The sequence below is a fragment of the Ovis aries genome, chromosome 6 (genome assembly GCF_016772045.2).
Source record: "Ovis aries strain OAR_USU_Benz2616 breed Rambouillet chromosome 6, ARS-UI_Ramb_v3.0, whole genome shotgun sequence".
In the NCBI taxonomy this organism is placed as follows: domain Eukaryota; kingdom Metazoa; phylum Chordata; class Mammalia; order Artiodactyla; family Bovidae; genus Ovis; species Ovis aries.
Genome location: NC_056059.1, coordinates 104,680,659 through 104,702,042, shown reverse-complemented (window position 1 = coordinate 104,702,042; position 21,384 = coordinate 104,680,659). Strand labels below are relative to the sequence as shown.

General features: G+C 43.3%; 1 protein-coding gene across 2 annotated transcripts in view; it reads left to right on the top strand.

Annotated features, from left to right (window-relative positions):
* The window catches only part of STK32B (serine/threonine kinase 32B), a 383,574-nt gene that overhangs the window by 86,190 nt on the left and 276,000 nt on the right, over positions 1-21,384 (top strand). For both annotated transcript variants that reach the window (XM_042251641.2, XM_004009989.6), the window contains exon 2: positions 9,235-9,290. In XM_042251641.2, the coding sequence (XP_042107575.1) occupies positions 9,235-9,290 (56 nt within the window). The remainder of the gene's footprint in view (positions 1-9,234; positions 9,291-21,384) is intronic.

Genomic DNA, 21,384 nt, shown 5'->3' with positions numbered 1-21,384 from the left:
TGTCTGACTCTGTGTGACCCCATAGACGGCAGCCCACCAGGCTCCGCTGTCCCTCGGATTCTCCAGGCAAGAACACTGGAGTGGGTTGCCATTTCCTTCTCCAGTGCATGAAAGTGAAGTCACTGAGTCGTGTACAACTCTCAGCGATCCTATGGACTGCAGCCTACCAGGCTCCTCCGTCCATGGGATTTTCCAGGCAAGAGTACTGGAGTGGGGTATGACCAACCTAGACAGCATATTAAAAAGCAGAGACATTACTTGGCCAGCAAAGGTCCGTTTAGTCAAAGCTATGGTTTTTCCAGTAGTCATGCATGGATGTGAGAGAAAACTGAGTTTGGACTATAAAGAAAACTGAGCACCAAAGAATTGATGCTTTTGAACTGTGGTGCTGGAGAAGACTCATGAGAGTCCCTTGGACTGCAAGGAGATCCAGCCAGTCCATCCTAAAGGAAATCAGTCCTGAATATTCATTGGAAGGACTGATGCTGAAGCTGAAACTCAAATACTTTGGCCACCTGATGCGAAGAACTGGTTCATTGGGAAAGACCCTGATGCTGGGAAAGATTGAAGGCAGGAGGAGAAGGGGACAACAGAGGATGAGATGGTTGGATGGCGTCACTGACTCGATGGATGTGAGTTTGAGCAAGCTCTGGGAGTTGGTGATGGAAGGGAAGCCTGGCGTGCTGCAGTCCATGGGGTCACAACGAGTCGGACACGACTGAGTGACTGAACTGAAAGATGACCCTATTTGAGAGGTGAATAAACAGATTGTGAGATGCTAAGTGGCCAGGCTCAGGGTTCACAGCTGCTGTAGGGTTTGTGTTGATACTGTTCACGATGGCCTCCATTTACAGACTCAGCCTTCAGCTTTCACTGCCTATGGCCCTCACCCTGACTTGGGGAAGTAGGTGTCACTACCCCCATCTTCCTGATGGGAAAATTGAGGCTGGGGAAGTTAATTTATTTCCTTAGGTTCACAATGGCAAAAATGGTGGGTTTAGGTTTAAAGCTAGCAGTGAGGAACATCAAGCCCTCCCTTCAACCTCTGCACCTTACCATCTCCCCCATCTGATAGGTTCTTTTCTAGTACAGTCCAGTGACCAAAACCTCAAGTACTGATGGGATCAGGCAGGAAACAGAGATGCCTAAACTGGGCAGGCATGGATAGTGGTGACTCAGAGAAGACTGTTGTCCTGTTGTCAAGGGACATCATAGAGCCCGTTCTGGAAGATCTTCAATTTTTAAAATGATGTCAGAAATCATCACTGACATAGGGAGTGAAATTTCCTACACATACATGATCAGCCCAAGTGCACTGGTAAAAGGAATGAACTCCAGAGTTTCAGCTTTTTAGGGAGACAGAAAAGGGGACATTTACTCACTGTCTTTGCTTGATGTATTTTTACAGGATATTGCTTGGGGTTTACTTACCATTAGCGATTATTTAAAGAGTAACTAGCCATCTTAAAAAATTCACACTTGGCTCTTAGAATAAGCTTCTTCATGAATATTGCATGTTGAAAGAGTGCTATGAAATTAATTAGAAATAATTGGGCTGATAGAAATGAGAAAAGAACCCGCTGGCTCATAAGATAGAACAACCAAATTTACTCAGTGTGATTATTACCATCAGTAGTTAATAGGCACTAATACAGTTCTTGCTTTATCACCCCTGCAGTGTTTGGTCATAAGTTAATCAAACTAGTGTTGTGTCATAAAGGTGAAAAGTGGGGAAAAACTAGTGATACAGAATAATAATGATAATGATGTTTAATATCAATAGGCATTACTTCTGACCCAGTATTATTCTAAATAGTTTACCTCCACTGATTCATTTAATATTAATGACAACCCAGTGTGTGTGCGTGTGTGTGCATGTGTGAGGGTGTGTGCGCATGTGTGCGTGTGTGCTTCGTTGTGTCCAACTCTTTGTGACCCCGTGGACTGTAGCCCACCAGGTTCCTCTGTCCATAGAATTTTCTAGGCAAGAATACTGGAGTGGGTTGCTATTTCCTTCTCCAGGGGATCTTCCCAATGCAGCGATCACACTTGGATCTCTTTCATCTCCTGCATTGACAGCCACATTCTTTACCACTAGTGCCACCTGCAAAGAAGCCAATGACAACCTTAGATGGGTATTTTAGTTGACTCATTTTGTAATGAAGAGACTGAGACACAGAGAGGTTAAGTGACTTTGCCAAGGTCACCCAGCTGGTGCATGATGGAGCCAGAATTCAAATTCAGGTAGCTTGGCCCCTCTGTTTATACCCCAAACAATGGTTGTTCTTCTGCCATTCAGAAAAATCACAATGAGGCTGGAAATTCAACAATAAAATAGCATTTACTAAGCTCCTACTGTGTGACTGTCTTTGTATATTAGAGAAGAATGCTTCTGGCTTCTAGTAGTAGCAAATCTGACTCATATTGACTTGAACAAATAAGACAGTTTTGTATTTTTTTCTAATATAAGTCCAGAGGTAGGTGGACTTCAAATAGCTTCAGAAGCTCAAAATAGGAGTGGCTTCTGTGTCCATATCTTGGCCTTCTGCTTGTGTTTGTTGTCTCATAGTTACAAGATGGCTGCCATAGCTCCAGACATCCTATCCTTATTCATGGAGGAAGAGTGGGCAGGTTCAAGAACCCACTCCAGCTATAACTGTCCCTTTTCATCAGGAAAATATGCTTTTCCAGGAATACCACTGGTAATAGGCTTAGATCTCATTGACTGGACCTGTCATGAAGTCACCGTCAGCTACATGAATGTCTAGGACTATAGGGAACAGAAGTGTCCAGTGGACAGTCAGCATCATCTAAGAACTTTCAACTTGGGAAGTGCAATGTCTCTGGCCCCTGCCCAGAAATTCAGAGGGGCGCCCATGATCTGTCTTAACAAGCCTCCAGGGAATCTTGATGAACTCACTGGATTCAATCAACTGTGATTCACTGCTTGGGGCTAGCCACACTGCTCCCTAACAGACCTGAGGCTTCCTGGTCAAAGAGAAAGGGCAAGTTGGGCCTGGCAGGGCAGGCACCTCGTTACTTCATGGCTCCTGGGTCATTTCATCATCCATGTGACAGCCCTCCAGGCAGGTGTCTCTGCGATTGTGTTTTTAGGTGAGGTCACTGGCACCTCTTGGCTTTGCCTCTGGCTGGCAAAGTGCTATCTATTTCTGCTTTCACAGTGCACTTATTACAGTGTTACCCTTGGCAACTCTAGTCCTTTCTGAGTGTTGGAAAGTCCAAACAGACACTGCTTTTCAAGAATTCACCTGCTCGTTCCCCTGGCCAACTCTGGCAGTGCTCATGACTGCTTCAGGTGGGACAGTCTGATGATCTAGAAACCTGTAGGTCATCAGCTCTTTCAGTTTTCCCAGGACTGCAGGGTTCCCAGGGATGCAGGGCCTTCAGTGCTAGGACCAGGGAAGTTCTGGGCAAACCAGGACAAGATTGTCACCCTGAGAAACCCACTTATCACCCCTCTCACACCCACCATCCAACTCCTCTTGCTCTGGGCCAACAGCCCTAGGTGAGAATGCAATTTCTAGGATCCATCTTTGACTTGGGACTCACTGATTACAACCATTTCAATCTGCTTATCAGCCAAGTGTAACCCTTCCCTTATTCACAGTGTATACATGGAGTCAGTTTTATGTAAGTATATGTATATCAGGTCAGAGCATTGCCAAATAAATGGAAAACCCAGGTCATATGCTCAATCAGTTAAATCCAATCTAGACCAATAAGCAAATAAACATGAAATAGGTACCTATTTGCCCTGCACCCGGTGTTAGATCCCCGCTGCCACACCCATGAGTACATGCTTCATGAGGATGTGGATGAGTGAGCTTATTTGCAATATTATGATGCTGATTTTTTTTTTTTTTGGCTCTATGTTTTTTATTTTTATTTATTTATTTATTTATTTTTGTAGCTAATTGAGTTTATTTATTTATTTTTTTTTTAGTTTTTTATTTTTTAAATTTTAAAATCTTTAATTCTTACATGCATTCCCAAACATGCTAAAGCAGTCTGTTAGTCGCTTTGTCAGGTCCGACTTTGCAGCCCCTTGGACTGTAGCCCGCCAGCCTCCTCTGTCCATGGAATTCTCGAGGCAAGAATACTGGAGTGGGTTGCCATTTCCTTCTCCAAGGGATCTTCCCGACCCAAGGGTCGAACCCAAGTCTCCTGCATTGCAGGCAGATTCTTTACCGTCTGAGCCACCAGGGAAGTAGTAGTTTTAGGCATTTGCCGGGTTGCTCATCATTAATTAAAGCTCCTTCCATTTATTTTCAAGACAAAAGAGGAGGCCAGTGGAGAACCAAGCCTTACCTCTAGAAGGGATCTAGATGGGATTGAGGAATGGGACCTAGGAGGGCAGCAGCAAGGACCCCCTGATTCTGAAGCCCAGCATTCTGAAGCTCACCCACCTGTTTAGCATCGACTCAGTACCCTGTAGAACTCCCCTACATGGTGCCTGGCTCTGAAACGCTTCTGACAAGAAGCAACAGAGGGAAGGCTTACCCCCCAAAGTTAGCCATTCCAGAGAGAGCGCAGGGCAAGCAGAAATGCACCAGTGCAATTCCTTTTCCAGTTTACTGCTGGACAACTCCCACCACCTTTGATGGGGCCAGAGGCTACAAATGTCCAGTGAAATATCCCTCCTGGGAGAACCCAGCAGAGCAGAAGGATTGTTCCTCATCCCCAACACAAACAGCTAAGTCTTGTAGGGAAGTTGCTGTGTGCCAGGCACTATTCTACGCTCTTATGGAAGGTAGGCACTGTTGGTCCCATTTTACAGATGGGGTAGGTGAGACACATAGAGGCCAAGTCATCCAAGGTCATTTGGCAGAGTTGAGTTATGGACCTAAGCAGTCTGACTTGAGGCTGGGGTTTCCTGATCCCTGGACAGATGTCTGCAGGAGGTTCTGAGATTGCACTAAGAAGAAAGTGATTTGTTGGCAGTGGAGAACAAGTCACTTTTCTTTCTTTCATGAGCATGTGTTGTGTGTCGAAGGCCAGGTAGGAGTGTTCCTTGAAATGAAGAGTGTTGGAAGAATGGCTTTGCAAGCAGGTGAAGCAACAGCACACACATGGCAGCACAAAGCAGTGTGGAGCCTTCAGGGAAGCGGGCAGGTTTACTGCTAACTGGCGGCAGGTGGCAAATACCTCCTGGGGCCTTGGGAGCACTTGATAATATATGTACATTCCCTAGCTCACTGCTGGTCACATCACACGTGCAGGCCAAGTTCCTCACTTTTCTCTCTTCCCTTGAGCTCTGGTGAGTGGGGAAGAGGAAAAAATAAGAATTTCTTTTCCTGGCAAGTTATTTACAAAGGAAGCCAATCTAGGTCAAAGAACCCATGTTTTGCTAAGTTAAGCATTAACCTTGTCTCTCTATACTAAGCACGTTAGGTGTTAGATGGCACACTGAATTCTGACTTTGGCTTGGCAGGGACACAATTCAACATAATTATCCTCCATGGTATTAAGTTGAATACATAGGGAGCTAATTGTATTCGTTCACCTCCTCCCATCCTTGCCCCCATAATGTAGTGAACTAATCAGTTCACTTCATCTTTTGTAAATAGCATGTCTTTCCTAGTTATTGGAAACTGGCTGTAATTCAATCTAATTCAGAAATATTTACCAAACGCTCATTATGTACTAGGGATTGCATTTGGCACCATGAATATGGAGATCTGCTTTCAATTATCCCTTTAATTGATGAATATTTGTTAAATATGACTGTGTTCTAATGCCCTACTAGCTGTGGGGACACCGTAGAAAAACAAACATGGCCTTTGACCTCATGGAACTTGGAGTCTGATGCTAGATCAGTGATCTTAATCAGGTGTGTGTAAAGTAATACACAGTGGGACTTCCTTGGTGGTCTAGTGGTTAAAGACTCTGAGCTTCTGCTTCAGGGAGCGAGGGTTCAATCCCTGGCTGAGACTGAGATCTTGCATGCCCTGCAGCATGAAAGTGAAGTTGCTCAGTCGGGTCCAACTCTTTGCGACCCCATGGACTGTAGCCTACCAGGCTCCTCCATCCGTGGAATTTTCCAGGCAAGAGTACTGGAGTGGGTTGCCATTCCCTTCTCCAGGGGATCTTCCCGACCCAGGGATCAAACCCAGGTCTCCCGCATTGTAGGCGGACGCTTTACTGTCTGAGCCACCAGGGAAGCCCTTATGCCCTGCAGCATGGCCAGAAAAAAGAAAAAAAAAGTCAGTCAGTCTATCTATTCTACTTTTTCTTTTTTCAGGGATTTCACTGCTGTGGCCCCAGTTCAATCCCTGATCTTGGAACTGAGATCCCACAAGCTGTGTGGTGCAGCCCACAAATAAATACATTAAAAAAATAATATAGAGTGATGACTTTTGAAGGAAAGTCCCAGGATGCTGTGAGACTGTATAACAAAGAGAGCAGACTCTGGAGGGTGAGGGCAGCCTTCTCTGGATGTGGAAGAATGAAGAGGAAGCAGAATTAACAAGTGTAGGGCCCAGAAAAGAGCATTAACGCCATAGGGAATGGCTGCTCAGAGAGCACAGAAAGAAAGCTCTCGTGTCTGGAGCTCAGTGGGTGTGGGGATGGGAATGGGAGGTGAAACAGAAGTGGCAGGACCCAACTGTGTAGTCTCGTGGCCACGGGGAGGATTTTTCCCCTTTCCCTGAAAGCAATGGAGGGGGGCTTTGGAGGAGTATAAGCAGAGGATGAGCAAGACCCCCTTCCTGAGAGAGGATGTTGGAAGACCACTGTGGTTTGTCCAGGCAAGAAACACTGTGGGTTAGACCAGAGGGTGACCATAGGGTAGACAGATGGGAGAGACACTGAAGAGGTGAAACGGACTTCACCTAGTAAAGGATTAGATGTGGAGCTGAGAAAGAGAAGATTCAAGGATGAGTTCCAGGCTTTGAGCTTATGAGGTCAAATGAATATTGAATCACTCAACCTAGGCCTGCTTTCTTTCTTATTATTTTTGTTTTAATTGATGTATGGTTAATTTGGAGCTTCAGCTTCAGCATCAGTCCTTCCGGTGAATATTTCCAGTGAATATTCTGGGTTGATATCCTTTAGGATTATCAGAGGATGCAGTGGTTAGATAGCATCACCAACTGAATGAACATGAATCTGAGCAAACTCCAGGAGATGGTGGAGGACAGATAGCCCGGCATGCTGCAGTCCAAGGGACCGTAAAGAGCTGGACATGACTTAGTGACTGAACAACAACGACAAATGGTTGAGTTACAATATTGTGTTAGTTTCAGGTGTGTAGCAATGTGATTCAGTTTTATATTCAGCCATATATATGCACACACATTCTTTTTCATATTCTTTCCCATTATGGTTTATCACAGGATGCTGAATATAGTTCCCTGTGCTCTACAGTAGGACCTGATTGTTTATCAGTCCTCTCTACGCTAGTTTGCACCTGCTAATCCCAAACTCCAAATCCATCCCTCTCACCTGCCTCCCCCTTGGCAACCACCAGTCCATATATATGTGCGTGTATGTGTGTGTATATATATATATATATATATATATATATATATATATATATTCTTTTCTATTAGAGATTATTACAAGATACTGAATATAGTTCCCTGTGTAATACAGTAGGTCCTTGTTGTTTATCTGTTTTATATATAGTAGTGTGTATCTGTTAATCCCAAAGGGAATACACAAAAGTGAATATCGTATATTTGTCTTTCTTCATCTGAGTTACTTCTCTTAGTATTATGACCTTGAGGTCAATCCATGTTGCTGCAAATGGGATTATTTTTGCTTTTTTAAAATGGCTGAGTAACATTTCATTGTATTATATGTACCATATCTTCATTATCCATTCATTTGTTGATGGACATTTAGGTTGCTTCCATGTCTTGGGCATTGTAAACAGTTCTGCTGTGGACACTAGGGTGCATGTATCCTTTTGAATATAGTTTTTCTGGATATATGCCCAAGAGTGGAGTTGATGGATCATATGACAACTCTATTTTCAGTCTTTTGAGAAATCTCCACACTGTCCTCCATAGTGGCTGCACCAATCTGCATTCACACCAACAGTGTAGGAGGGTTCCCTTTTCTCCACACCCTCTCCTAGGTTTTGTTTTGGATCCTTTGAAATGGTTCAGGGTGACTCCCAAGCCTCCAGGAGTCACTGTGGGGTTGGCATCAATCTGTACACACAGCCTGGAAAGTCATTGGCCGTTAGGGGGTGATGGAAGCCCTTGGAGCCAGTGAGGAGAGGAAGGCTGGAGGATGGAGGTTTGATGGAATCCAGTGTTTAATGGATGGGAGGTAAAGGATGAACATGCAAAAGAACTGGTGCATGACGTGGAATGTTGAGAAGGTGTACTTCCATAGAAGACAAGCAGATGTTTTGAAAGGGAGAGAGTGGCCAAGTAAAAGGGGGACAGAAAGCTGTCCATTGGCTCGGGTGGTATGGCCATCCTTTGCTGATGTTGTGCTGTGGGGATGAGGTATAAGCCATACTGGAATAAGGCAATAGACCGCAAGAATGGGGAGCCCCATCCAGAAACACGGTGAAAGAGAGACACGAGACAGGGCAATGCTTGCTAAGTTGCTTCAGTCCTGTCCGACTCTTTATGACCCTATGGAATAGAGCCCGCCAGGCTCCTCTGTCTGTGGGATTCTCCAGGCAAGAATCCTGGAGCAGGTTGGAGACAGGGCAGTGCAGGGTTTGAAATCATTGTCCTCCTCCGTCTGGCTCATGATACCAGAGGTGAGATACGCGAGCAGGAAAAGACCACAATGTAGTCATGTCACTTGGTGGTCCAGAGGTTTCATAATGGGGGCAAGATTCGTCCTTGGACACTGAGACAGGTGAGCTGATGTCTGAATGTGTAAGGTAATAGTGCTTGGTGGACAAGACAGAGATGAGAAGTAAAGTCATCTTGCCAAAGGGACCAGGGTACAAGAATATGGTAATCCAAGTATCCAAGTTTTTCTCTGTTATCCCTTCCCTCTGGCCCAAAAGATGTCTGTCCTCCTTTATGTACACTGGGGAGGTGTTAATTGCCAAATATATGTGTTGGGGCTGGGGGCGTGGAATATGCAAAGCAGCCATTCAGTGGTGGAGTGCTGTTATGGCAAAAGCGATGCAGTAAACCAGGAGCCATTGGAAATAAATGGTTAGATATTCAGGCGAAGACATTTTAAGAGTCAATGCAAGGATTGACACATCTAACTTGTTCCTCTTTTTCTCTTTTACAGTCAACTTTGACCATTTTCAGATTCTGCGGGCCATTGGTAAAGGCAGTTTTGGAAAGGTAAGAATGGTGGGTTTTTTAAGTTTTCATCAATAAAATATAAAAGTTCTGACCACTGGATTTATGCTTATGTGTGTGTTTGTGTGTTTGTTTTTGTGTTGATTGCTGGGCGCTGGGAATTTCCCGTTTGTCGGAAAGATTTGAATTTGCCAAATTTGAAATGTGAAAGGAAGTCTGAATAGTTTCCTTTGGATACGCTGTAATTTCATTCTGAAAATTAAATTACCACGGCTGCCCTGCTTTAGGTGAATTACAATGGTAATTATTTCAAGGTTGCTAATGCTATTTCTTCTTTGAGAATCTAAATAAGGAAAGTGGGAAAAACCCCACAAATTTAGGTGATGGCCAACAGCAGCTTTTGCCTTCAATGTAGGCATTTTATTTAAAAAGTTATTGTGGAAAGCAGACTTGACATGAGATCTGCTTGCTTTAATTTTTAAGTGTACAATATCTGTATAATTGTTGGCTATACAGAGAACACTGTACTGCTGATCTCTAGAGCTTATTCATCCTGCTTGACTGAAACTTTATGCCCATTAGATAGTAATTCCCCATTCCCTCATCCCCTTAGCCCCTGGCAACCAGCAGTCCAGTCTTGCGTCTATGAATTTGACTATTTTAGATACCACATATACATGGAATCATGCGGTATTTATCTTTCTGTGACTGGTTTATTTCATTTGGCATAATATCCTCAAGATTTAATCCGTGTTGAATAAAAGTGGCAAGAATGGGCATTCTTGTCTTGTTCCTGACCTAAAAGGAAAAACTTTCACCTCTGCACTCTTGAGTATGATGGTAGTTGTGGGTTTGTCATACATGGCCTTTTATTATATTGAAGTATATTTCTTTTATACTCACTCTGTTGAGAGTTTTTATCATAAATGAATGTTGAATTTTGTCAAAAGCGTTTTCTGCCTCTATTGAGATGATCAGGTGATTTTTAGCCGTCATTCTGTTAATGTGGTATATCATGCTGATTGATATCTGGATGTTGAATCATCTTTGCAGCCCTGCAATAAATCCCACTTGAACAGGGTGCATAATCCTTTTAATATGTTGTTGAATTCAGTTTGCTAATACTTTGTTGACGATTCTTTGCAGGTATGTTCATCAGGTATATTGGCCTATAATTTTCTTTTTTTGTGTGATCCTTTTTGGTTTTGGCATCAGGGTAATGCTGACCTTGAAAAATGAGTTTGGTAATGTTCCCTCCTCCACAATTTTTAGGAAGAGTCTGAGAAATATAAGTACTAAACCTTTGGGCATTTGGTGATATCACCAGCGAAGCCTTTTCATACTGTTCATGGGGTTCTCATGGAAAGAATACTGAAGTGGTTTGCCATTCCCTTCTCCAGTGGACCATGTTTTGTCAGAACTCTCCACCATGACCCGTCCATCTTGGGTGGCCGTCATGGCTCATAGTTTCATTGAGTTAGACAAGGCTGTGGTCCATGTGATCAGATTGGTTAGTTTTATGTAATTGTGGTTTTCATTCTGTCTGCCCTCTAATGGAGAAGGATAAGAGGCTTATTGAAGCTTCCTGATGCCTTAGGAAGCATCACTACAAACAAAACTAGTGTAGGTGATGGAATTCCAGTTGAACTATTTCAAATCCTAAAAGATGATGCTGTGAAAGTGCTGCACTCAGTATGCCAGCAAATTTGGAAAACTCAGCAGTGGCCACAGGACTGGAAAAAGTCAGTTTTCATCCCAATCCCAAAGAAAGGCAATGCCAAAGAATGCTCAGACTACCACACAATTGCACTCATCTTACACACGAGCAAAGTAATGCTCAAACACTTCCAGATGTTCAAGCTGGTTTTAGAAAAGGCAGAGGAACCAGAGATCAAATTGCCAACATCTGTTGGATCATCGAAAAACAAGAGAATTCCACAAAAATATCTACTTCTGCTTTATTGACTACGCCAAAGCCTTTGACTATGTGGATCACAACAAACTGTGGAAAATTCTTAAAGAGATGAGAATACCAGACCACCTGACCTGCCTCCTGAGAAATCTGTATGTAGGTCAAGAAGCAACAGTTAGCACTGGACGTGGAGCAATAGACTGGTTCCAAATTGGGAAAGGAGTACGTCAAGGCTGTATACTGTCACCCTGCTTATTTAACCTGTATGCAGAGTACATCATGAGAAATGCCAGGCTGGAAGAAGCACAAGCTGGAATCAAGATTGCTGGGAGAAATATCAATGACCTCAAATATGCAGATGACACCACCCTTAAGGCAGAAAGTGAAGAACTAAAGATCCTCTTGATGAAAGTGAAAGAGAAGAGTCAAAAGCTGCCTTAAAGCTCAACATTCAGAAAACTAAGATCAGGGCATCTGGTTCCATCACTTCATGGCAAATAGATGGGGAAACAGTGGAAACAGTGACAGACTTTATTTTTCTGGACTCCAAAATCACTGCAGATGGTGATTGCAGCCATGAAATTAAAAGACGCTTACTCATGGAAGAAAAGCTATGACAAATGTAGACAGCATATTGAAAAGCAGAGACATTACTTTGCCAACAAAGGTCCATCTAGTCAAAGCTTTTGTTTTTCCAGTAGTCATGTATGGATGTCAGAATTGGACTATTAAGAAAGCTGAGTGCCAAAGAATTGATGCTTTTTAACTGTGGTGTTGGAGAAGACTCTTGGGAGTCCCTTGGAGGAGACTCAGCCAATCTCCAGGAGGAGATCCAGCCAGTCCATCCTAAAGGAAATCATTCCTGAATATTCATTGAAAAGACTGATGCTGAAGTTGAAACTCCAATACTTTGGCCACCTGATGCGAAGAACTGACTCATTGGAAAAGAGCCTGATGCTGGGATAGATTGAAGGCAGGAGAAGGGGACGACAGAGGATAAGATGGTTGCATGGCATCACCGACTCAATGGACATGAGTTTGAGCAAGCTCCTGGCATTGGTGATAGACAGGGAAGCCTGGTGTGTTGCAGTCCATGGGGTCGCAAAGAGTCAGGCATGACTGAGTGACTGAACTGAACTGATTTGACGCTTTCTTGTATTTTCTATCTCTGGTGAAGTATTGTCTTCATTTATCCATTCTTCTCCCAAGTTCAGTGAGCATCTTTATGACCAATATTTTGAACTCTGTTTCAGCTAAACTGCTTATCTCCATTTCATTATGGGTTTTTAAACTGGTAGTTATCTTTTCCTTTTATTTGAAATATATTCCTTTCTCTCCTCATTTTGCTTGACTCTCTGTGTTTGTGTCTAATATTACGTGAAGCAGCTATCTCTGCCAGTCTTGAAATACTGGCATTATGAAGGAGATCAACGTTATTGCTTAACCTTGCCCTAGCTCTTGATTATCTCTTAAATGTTTGTGATTATCTTAGCTCTCTGACTTATTCTTCATAGTTCCCAGTTGTTGAAGGTGTGCAAAGATCTATTAGTGTTCCAGAGAATTTCAGTTAGCCCTTAGTTTCAGGCTGATTAGAAGCTGGACTTGCAGGTCACACATTTTAAGGTATGCCGATATATACAGTAATATAGAACTGCAATTGTAAACCTCACTGGCCTTCACACCAGATGATCTACATGTAACTCATTGGTGACAGCTGCAAAAATCAGGGCTCCAGATGAGTGATCTCATTTCTGGGCTTCTCTGGAGGCTCAGTTGGTAAAGAATCTGCCTGCAATGCAGGAGACCTGGATTCTATCCCTGGATCTATAAGATCCCCTGGGGAAGAAAATGGCAGCCCATTCCAATACTCTTGCCTGGAGAATTCCATGGACAGAGGAGCCAGGAAGGCTACAGTCCATGGGATCACAGAATTGGACACAACTGTGCAACTTTCTCTTTCACTGGGAGTTACCAGGGAGCTGCAGTGAGTTCAAGGGAATACACAGAGAGGACATCCCCTAGACCACTTCCATAGCCTCTAAATGTATGGAAAACTGGAAGCCTGTCCCTCGGGCTGAAGCTCCAAGACCAGTAAATAGGCTTTTTTTCATAGGAAGACGGGCTACATCTCAGTCGATTTTCTGTACAGTGACTAGAGTATGGGGGCCTTCCAAGAATAGTCTCTCTGATTGTCTCAGACCCGTGGGGCACCAAAACACAATTCCCCTGCACAGCAGGGCCGGATGCTCAAGGAGGATCCCCTGTATGGCCTGCATGTGCCTACGGGCTCTGGCAGGGCTGATAAGCAGCATGAGGATGAGGCAAGAACACTGGTGCTAGGAAGGGAGAGGATAAGAATGGCACCAGGAAGACTCCCAACAGATTCCTGCCCCTCCAGCAGAGCTTTAAGGATAGTAAATGAATCTCCTTCACATATGTTCTAAACCTAGGCCTGTTTGTTGCTTTTGCACTGGGTCCAAGACGAGTGAATCGTCATGCAAGCCCTTTATGAGTTCTCTGTTCCCTATAGCCCTATATTCTTCCAGATGTAACTCCTGCTGGGTTTCAAAGACAGACATTTTGGAGGCTCTCCTTACCAGTGCCGGTTCCGAGGGCTGGGATGCCTGATGTGGGCACAAACCCCTGGCTCTTTGGAGTGAAGTTTCCTATTTGTGAGCCCTCTCCCAATTTCAGGTCACCAGGCTAGGGGGGTGGAGTGTTTTTTTTGTGTGTGTGTGTGTGAGATCACATCTCTGGTTCTCCTTCCCATCTCAATGTGGCTTTTTTATCCTTTATTGTGGAGAAGCTGTTAAGCTAGTTTTCAGGTCATTCTCATAGGGGTTTTTTCCATGTGTAGTTGTAAATTTATTGTGTCCATGAAAGGAGATGAGTCCAGGACCTTCCTACACCACCGTCCTGAACCACATCCTTCCTTGGTCTCCGTCTTCACTGACTGTAACAATCTAGTTGTTTTATCCATTTCTGAGCCAGTTGTACAAAATCTCTAACTCTGATCCTAGAGTTGTTTCTTCTTCCTTTAATTCTGTCAGTTTTCCTTCTGACACTTTGAAGGTCTGTTATTAGGTCCATACAGATTTATAGTTGTTATGACCTCATGATGGATTGACCTTTTTATCATTGTGAAATGTTCTTTTCTATCTCTGCTAATAATCTTTTTTTTGAAGATTATTTTCTCTGAAATTCATATAGTTATTCTAGCCTACATGGCATATATTTTTCCATGCATTTTCTTTCATTCTATCTGGGCCTTTACATTTGACATTAATCTCTCGAGCATATCATATAGTTAGGTCTTGTGTGCATGCTTGATAAGTTGCTTCAGTTGTGTCCAACTCTTGGCAGCCCTATGGACTATAACCCCTGTCATGTCAGTCTCCCCTGTCATGGGATTCTCCGGGCTAGAATACTGGAGTGGGTTGCCATTCCCTTCTCCAGGGATCTTCCCAACCCAGGGATTGAACCTGCATCGTTCACATCTCCTGCATTGCCAGGCAGGTTCTGTCCCACTTGCTTCTTTTTAAATCTGTCTGGCAATCTCTACCTTTTAGTCTATTCACAGTAAATGAAGTTATTAATTTGATTTCAATTAGGCTTAGCATGGTTTTATTTGTTCTTGTTCTCACTTTTGTTCTTTGGTTACTCTTTTCCTGTTTTGTTTGAGATTAACTGAAGATTTAGAATTTTCATTTATCTCATGACTTCACAGCCATACTTCCTTGTTTTAAAATTATTGCTCTAGGGATTATAATACATATCCTCAGGGCTTCCCTTGTGACTCAGCTGGTAAAGAATCTGCGTGCAATGTGGGAGACCTGGGTTCGATCCCTGGGTTGGGAAGATCCCCTGGAGACAGGAAAGGCTACCTACTTCAGTATTCTGGCCTGGAGAATTCCATGGACTGTATAGTCCATGGGGTTGCAAAGTTGGACATAACTGAGAAACTTTCACCTCACAGTTTATTTCAATCTGCTTAGAGTTAATATTTTATAGTTCACATAATATCTAAAAACCTGGCAACTGTATAGATCTATTTACCACACCTGTCAACTCTTATACTATAGTTGTCATATGTGTTATAGTTTATAAATCATAAATCTCCAATACAATATTATAGTTTGTTGTTTTAAGTATATATAAATATATACATATATAATGTATATGTAAAATATATAATATATATTTTAAAACATGTGGGTTTTTTTTTTTTTGGCCTTTAAAAAATTAGAAGGAAAATAGCCCTTAATAATTACTCATACCTTTCATGAAGGTATGCATTTCCCTCTGGTAACCTTCAGTATTTTATGTGGCACAAATCTCCAATCAATGCATTCTCTTATTTTTATTTTATCTGAAACTCCAATACTTTGGCCACCTGATGCGAAGAGCTGACTCATTTGAAAAGACCCTGATGCTGGGAAAGATTGAGGGCAGGAGGAGAAGGGGAAGACAGACGATGAGATGGTTGGACGGTATCACTGACTCAATGGACATGAGTTTGAGTAAACTCCAGGAGTTGGTGATGGACAGGGAACTCTGGCATGCTGCAGTTCATGGGGTCGCAAAGAGTCAGACACAACTGAGTGACTGAACTGAACTGAACTGAAATGCATTTATTTCACCTTTCTTGAGGACTGTTTCTACTGGATACAGATTATTGGGTTGACAGCTTTTTCTTTATTGCTTTAAAGATTTTGTGCCATTGCCAACTGAATGACCTCTGTGCTTTCTGCTGGAAGGCCATTAAGCTGAATCATTATTATCTGATAGTAATATGTCCGGGGAAGGCAATGGCACCCCATTCCAGTACTCTTGCCTGGAAAATCCCATGGATGGAGGAGCCTGATAGGCTGCAGTCCATGGGGTTGCTAAGAGTCAGACACGACTGAGTAAATTCACTTTCACTTTTCACTTTCATGCATTGGAGAAGGAATGGCAGCCCACTCCAGTGTTCTTGCCTGGAGAATCCCAGGGACGGGAGAGCCTGGTGGGCTTCCGTCTATGGGACCACACGGAGTCGGACACGACTGAAGCGACTTTGCAGCAGCAGCAGCAGCAGTAATATGTCACATCCATCTCTTTCTTTTCAAGATTTTCCTTTAATCTTTGACTTTCAGCAGTTTGACTATGATATTCTTAGGTATAACTTCTGGATTAAAAGCAAACAGTTTCTCTTTTCTTAGATTTCCCATATTTTCATTTATTCCGCCATATTGCCCTTTATACCATGCAGCTTAGTCTTAGTCTTAAGAGCTGTTTTCATATCCTTTATTCTATTTCCAACATCTGGGTCATCTTAAGATTCACCTTAATTAAGGATGGGTCACATTTTTCTGGTTCTTTATATGCTGAGTAATTTGGGCTTGCATCCTGGGTATCGTGAATGTTATGTTGTATAGACCTTGGATTGTGTTGTATTTCTTTGAAAATATATTTTTAACAAGAAGTTACTTTGGTTGGATTTATACTGCATCTCTTCTTGGGCGTGCACACAAGTCTCAGTCCCTTTCTTTTTTTCTTCTGCTCTGTACTGCTTACAGTCTGCCCTATACATGTGATTTTTAGGGGTCAGCCAGAAAGGTGGACAGAGTTTATGTGCTGTGTTTGAGGTTCTTCTCTAGATTTCTTAGAAGAAGTGTTATGATCCAGAGAATTTAGAAAGTTCGCCTAAAGTCCCATGGGGAGGGCTGAACTTCAGCAACAACAACAAAAAACATTTTAAAAATTCTGTTAAATCATTACTTTCTGTTGTTGCTTATCCTAATGTTGAGCATTTTGTGGCTGAAGAAATCTTGAAGCAACTCCCTTAATCCACAACACAATTGACACCACATAGAAGTGTATCATTTTACCCTCGAGTCAGTGGTGATCTTGGCCCCGAGTCCCTTGCACCCTTTCCTGTCAGTACGGTCAGATCTGTTAGCCTGGGCCCTAATGAGTTATTACTTGATTATATCCTGAAAGTTTTCTTGTCCTTTTCTGTCTTCATCTGTGCTGCTATTTGGCTGCCGGCTTGGTTCTCAGAACCTGTGGTTCAGAGCATAAATATATTCAAGCTTTGGTAATAGTGAGTGTTCTGAAGAAAAATGCAAGCTTTCTAGAGGAGACTCTATTTTTAAGTCACTCTTAGGTTGTGGCAATTTCTTGATGACACCCAAATCATGTAGAAAGTACACAAACATCCAGTATTCAGGATGAGGTTGCTTCAAGGCAATCAAACAAAGCTCTGTTCTGGTCAAAATACCAAATAACTATTGCCTTTCATGTCAATGTAGATGAGCCTACATGACTATTATGAGACTCAAGGTGGAACTGTGCTGGGCTAGGATGAAGAAAACCACCCTTCTACTATTGAATGGGTACTTTGGCTTTGCTTTCAGCCTTTGGTGGGTTTGATAGCTGGCATTTATTAAGAGTTTTCAAGAAAGACATTTCATTGTTCAAGTACGACAGTAGCCTTGGTTATCAGGAAAAAGCACATGTGAATTTGCAGAAATCTTATTTGACTTTCATGTGGGGAGTATATTGTGCTTCCCCAGTGAAGTACCAAAGTAAACAGCTGCAAGCGATCCATTGGTTTTAGCAAGAATTTACTGGAGAGTTTTATAACGCTTTTATGAGTAAATTCTAGGACAGTTGAGGCATGGCAGATGAATTTCTACATATCTCAGTGGAAACACTTTAGATCTGGGAAGCAGGCTGACTCTGATATGCTTTAGTTGTGCTTACCTGGGATAGTGAATTAACCCGTCTTAAGCTTAGTTTTCTCATTTGTACAAAGAGAAGGAAATGGTGAATCAGTGGACTCTAAAGGCTGATGTTTTCGACTGTCCAGCATGCTTTTCACATCTCTTTCTTATCACCATAGCATCTCTTTTCTTCGGAAGATACCTCCTCCACCTCATGTGGACATGTCAGTCCCTGTGGTGCCCCACTAACCGTCTGAGATGGGCATGTGATGTGGTTGTGCCAGCCACTTGGGCCATGTTCCTAGACCAGTGCTTGGTCCAAGGAGTGGCTGTGTGACCCAAACAGAGCCATTCAGAAACCTTCCATGGAATCAGAGGTGAAAGACTTGTTGTCATCCTGTTATGAGTGATGTGTGTAAGAAAACAGATCTGCAAGAGTTGCTGGCTGTTTTTCTCAGGCACAGGGACTCACCCCCATGTGGGACCTCCGAGTGGAGGGTGCCTTGAAGGCAGTTGAGGGTCAGAGAAGCTGATGCTTGTATGTACAGCCCCCTGTCCATCACTGAGGGACGGCTGGTTTAAGCAGCATCACCGCTCCTGCACTTTTGGCCTGCCCCACCCAGGGCAGAGCCTGATGCTGGGAGAGACTAGGGGTAGGAGCAGAAGGGGCCGACAGAGGATAAGATGGCTGGATGGTATCACTGACATGATGGACGTGAGTTTGTGAAAACTCTGGGAGTTGGTGATGGACACGGAAGCCTGGTGTGCTGCAGTCCATGGGATTGCAAAGAGTTGGACATTACTGAGTGACTGAACTGAACTGAACTGACTGATCCAGGGCAGAAAAAGGCTTCAGAAGTAGGACTTTCCTGGTAGCTCACTTGATAAAGAATCCACCTGGAATGCAGGAGACCCCAGTTCAACCCCTGGGTTGGGAAGATCCTCTGGAGAAGGGAAAGGCTACCTACCCACTCCAATATTCTGGCCTAGAGAATTCCATGGACTGTATAGTCCATGGGGTTGCAAAGATTTGGACATGACTGAGCGACTTTCACTTCACTCACATCCAGGGGAGAAAAAGGCCCTAGCAGAGAGCCTCAGGTGTCCGCAGTAAACAGCCTGAGCTGTGTGGGGTTCAGGAGAGGGGGCATGGGCAGCTACCACCGGTGCTCCACCTTTTTGTTCTTCCAGTCCTATAGCTATATCCACTGTCCTTAACAACCACGGAAGCTAGTATCCTATTTTGTTTACGCAAGATCATGTTGCTGTTGTTCAGTTGCTCAGTCATGGACTGCAGCACACCAGGCTTCCCTGTCCTTCACTATCTCCCGGAGTTTCCTCAAACTCATGTCCATTGAGTCGGTGATGCCATCCAACCATCTCATCCTCTGTCGTCCCCTTCTCCTCCTGCCCTCAATCTTTCCCAGCATCAGAGTCTTTTCCAGTGGGTTAGCTCTTTGCATCAGGTGGACAAAGTATTGGAGCTTCAGCTTCAGCATCAGTCCTTCCAGTGAATATTCAGGACTGATTTTCTTTAGAATTGACTGGTTTGATCTTGGTCCAAGTGACTCTCAAGAGTCTTCTCCAGCACCACCGTTCAGCAGCATCAGTTCTTTGGCACTCAGCTTTCTTTGTGGTCTAATTCTCACATCCGTACATGACTACTGGAAAAACCGTAGATTTAACTATATGACCTTGGTTGGCAAGGAGATCCAACCAGTCCATCCTAAAGGAGATCAGCCCTGAGTGTTCATTGGAAGGACTGATGTTGAAGCTGAAACTTCAATACATTGGCTACTTGATGCGAAGAGCTTACTCACTTGAAAAGACCCTGATGCTGGGAAAGATTGAGGGTGGGAGGAGAAGGGGACAACAGAGAATGAGATGATTAGATGGCCTCACCAACTCAATGGACATGAGTTTGGGTAAACTCCAGGAGCTGGTGATGGACAGGGAGGCCTGGTGTGCTGCAGCCCATGGGGTCACAAAGAGTCAGACATGACTGAGCAACTGAACTGAACTGAACCTTGTTTGGCAAAGTGATATCTCTGCTTTGAAGCATTACTACAAGTAAAGCTAGTGGAGGTGATGGAGGAGATCACGTTGGGTTCCCAGTATTTGCAACCTGGAGAGTCCTGGCTAACTCACAATCATTGTCCTAGGAACTGAACGCTTTTACCATCCTTGTCTTCTTAAAGCTCAGTGTGCTGGGCCTTATTTTCTCCGTTTTACACATGATGCATCAGAAGCCTGGAGAAGACCCCACTGCCACCAGCCTGTTTTGTTCCCACATGTCCCTCCCAAATACAGAAGTTAGGAAGAAAGTAGCTTTAGTCACATGTGTGTTAGTAAGAAACCATGAGAGTCAGGAGGAGACAGTCCATCAACATCCAAAAACACGGGACATTTGCTTTGGGAAGGAACAACAGCTAGGAGAAAGAGCACAGACTTTCGAGATGGGGAAGCCTGAGCTCAGATTCTAGTCCTGCTGCTTCTAGCCATATGAACTTGGACCAGTCATAAATTTTCTGCAAACCTCTGTTTTCTCTCCAAAAACATGAGAATGCCCATTTTTATCCTTATTATGTTCACAGTTTCCTTATCCTTGAACATAGAAAACATGTGAATGACAGCCCCATGGAAGTCCTTGTTTGTTAATTTCATCACTGGTGCCATTTCTGGGTCTGTTTCTCTTTATTGATTTTCCTCCTGCTTGTGGGCCATATTTTCCTGCTTCTTTTCATGTCTAGGAATTTTTTGGACACGGGAAAGTGCAATTTTACTTTATTTTTATTTCCCTGGTGTCTTAGATGGTAAAGAATCTGCCTGCGATGAGGGAGACCCAGGTTTGATCCCTGGGTGGGGAAGAATTCCTGGAGAAGGGAATGGAAACCCACTCCAGTATTCTTGCCTGGAGAACCCCATGGACAGAGGAGCCTGGCGGGCTTTGAAGGGTTGAAAATGACTGAGCAACTAACACTTTAATAGTTGATTTATAATGTTAAGTTTCAGGTGTACGAAATAATGATTTGATATTTTCATAGATTATAGTCCATTTACAATGATAAAGTATTGATTATATTCCCTGTGCCATACATTATATCCTTGTGTCTTATTTATTTTGTACCTAGTAGGGTGTCCCTGTTAATTCCCTTGCCCTCTCTTTCTCTTCCCCTTACCCAGCTTTCCTGTGGTAGCCACTCAAACAGAACTCATAGAAATGAGAACTACAATATATATATGAAATGAAGTATTCATTGGATGGGATATTAATACCAGATTAGACAGAGGATGAGATGGTTAGATAGCATCACCGTCTCAATAGAGATGAATTTGAGCAAACTCTGGGAGATACTAGAGGATAGAGGAGCCTGGCATGTTGCAGTCCATGGAGTTGCAAAGAGTTGGACCCAACTTGAGGACTGAAAAACAATGACAGATGCAGAGTAGAAGAAAAGGCTGGTGAACTTGAAGATATAGCAATGGAAACTATACAAATGAAGCACTGAGGAAAAAT